General features: G+C 47.1%; 1 protein-coding gene across 1 annotated transcript in view; it reads right to left on the bottom strand.

Annotated features, from left to right (window-relative positions):
- The window catches only part of DNAH3 (dynein axonemal heavy chain 3), a 308,795-nt gene that overhangs the window by 155,643 nt on the left and 152,115 nt on the right, over nucleotides 1-1,037 (bottom strand). Inside the window, exon 26 of the mRNA XM_042783203.1 lies at nucleotides 612-704. Coding sequence (XP_042639137.1) covers nucleotides 612-704 — 93 coding nt within the window. The remainder of the gene's footprint in view (nucleotides 1-611; nucleotides 705-1,037) is intronic.

The raw sequence follows: 1,037 nt of genomic DNA, 5'->3' as shown, positions 1-1,037 counted from the left end.
TCCAAGCTGTTTGTAGCAGCTGAGTATGTTAATGATTTGTACTACTAGGGGCTCATGCTTTGGAGCTCTGGTAGCATAGTGGTTAAAGCATGTGGTAAAAGCATGTGCTAACCAGAACGTTGGAGGTTCAAATCTACCGGCTGCTCCACAGGAGAAAGCTAAAGCAATCTGCTTCTATAAAGATTTATAAACCTTGGAAACTCAACATGATTTCTTCTCTGCTTTAAAGGGTCACCATGAGTCAGAACTGAATCGATGGCACTGGGTTTGTTTTGTTTTTTGAGAGGACCTACTTAACTGGAAGGGGCTCTAATCAAACCTCGTGCCATCAGTTACAACCCACAGAAAGGACTGACCCATAGCAACCAGCAGGTCATGGCTAACAATCACGTTATCAGCTGTTTCCCATTGCAAACTTACCAGAAATATGTTCATCCCTACGATTAACAGGGAAAGGAAACAGAGGTATAGGGTGCCAGGTGTCACCCAGCAGGAATGAATGGGTTGAGGCAGATGGCAGAGAGACCATTAAAATTGGTATGTTTAACCTTCTGCCCAAATTCCCATCACTGCAGCAGCATGCTGGGACGTGGACCCTTATTCTTGCTTACCTTGACATATGCTTCAATCCCAAGTCCAATGACCTCTCTCATACTTGCAAGCATAATCTGCTCCACCTGCTGAAGCCACTTCTCTACCATGCCCTGTGGGGCAAGACACACAGAGAGGCAGCGAGAGTTAGGCCAAGCCCGGAGCCAGGAACTATTGGCAGAGCCCAGCTTTCTATTTGGGCAGGGCTGGGGAAGGCTGCAGATTTAGCCCCTTCAAATAATATTCTTTAATTATTCACTTTAATTGTTTACTGTATTTTAGGAAGTGCATGCCTCTTAAGGGAGCTCTGGTAGCATAGTGGCTAAGACACTTGCCTGCTAACCAGACGGCTGGCGGCTCAAACCCACCAGCCACTCCTCGGAAGGAAGGTTGGGCAATCCTACTTCCGTAGTGATACTGCCTCGGAAACCCAAGGAGGGGTCGCT

The sequence above is a fragment of the Orycteropus afer genome, unplaced genomic scaffold (genome assembly GCF_000298275.1).
Source record: "Orycteropus afer afer isolate SDZICR_OR568_19922 unplaced genomic scaffold, OryAfe1.0 scaffold00732, whole genome shotgun sequence".
NCBI lineage: Eukaryota > Metazoa > Chordata > Mammalia > Tubulidentata > Orycteropodidae > Orycteropus > Orycteropus afer.
The sequence above is the reverse complement of the archived record's forward strand: the minus strand, read 5'-3'. Positions and strand labels throughout refer to the sequence as shown.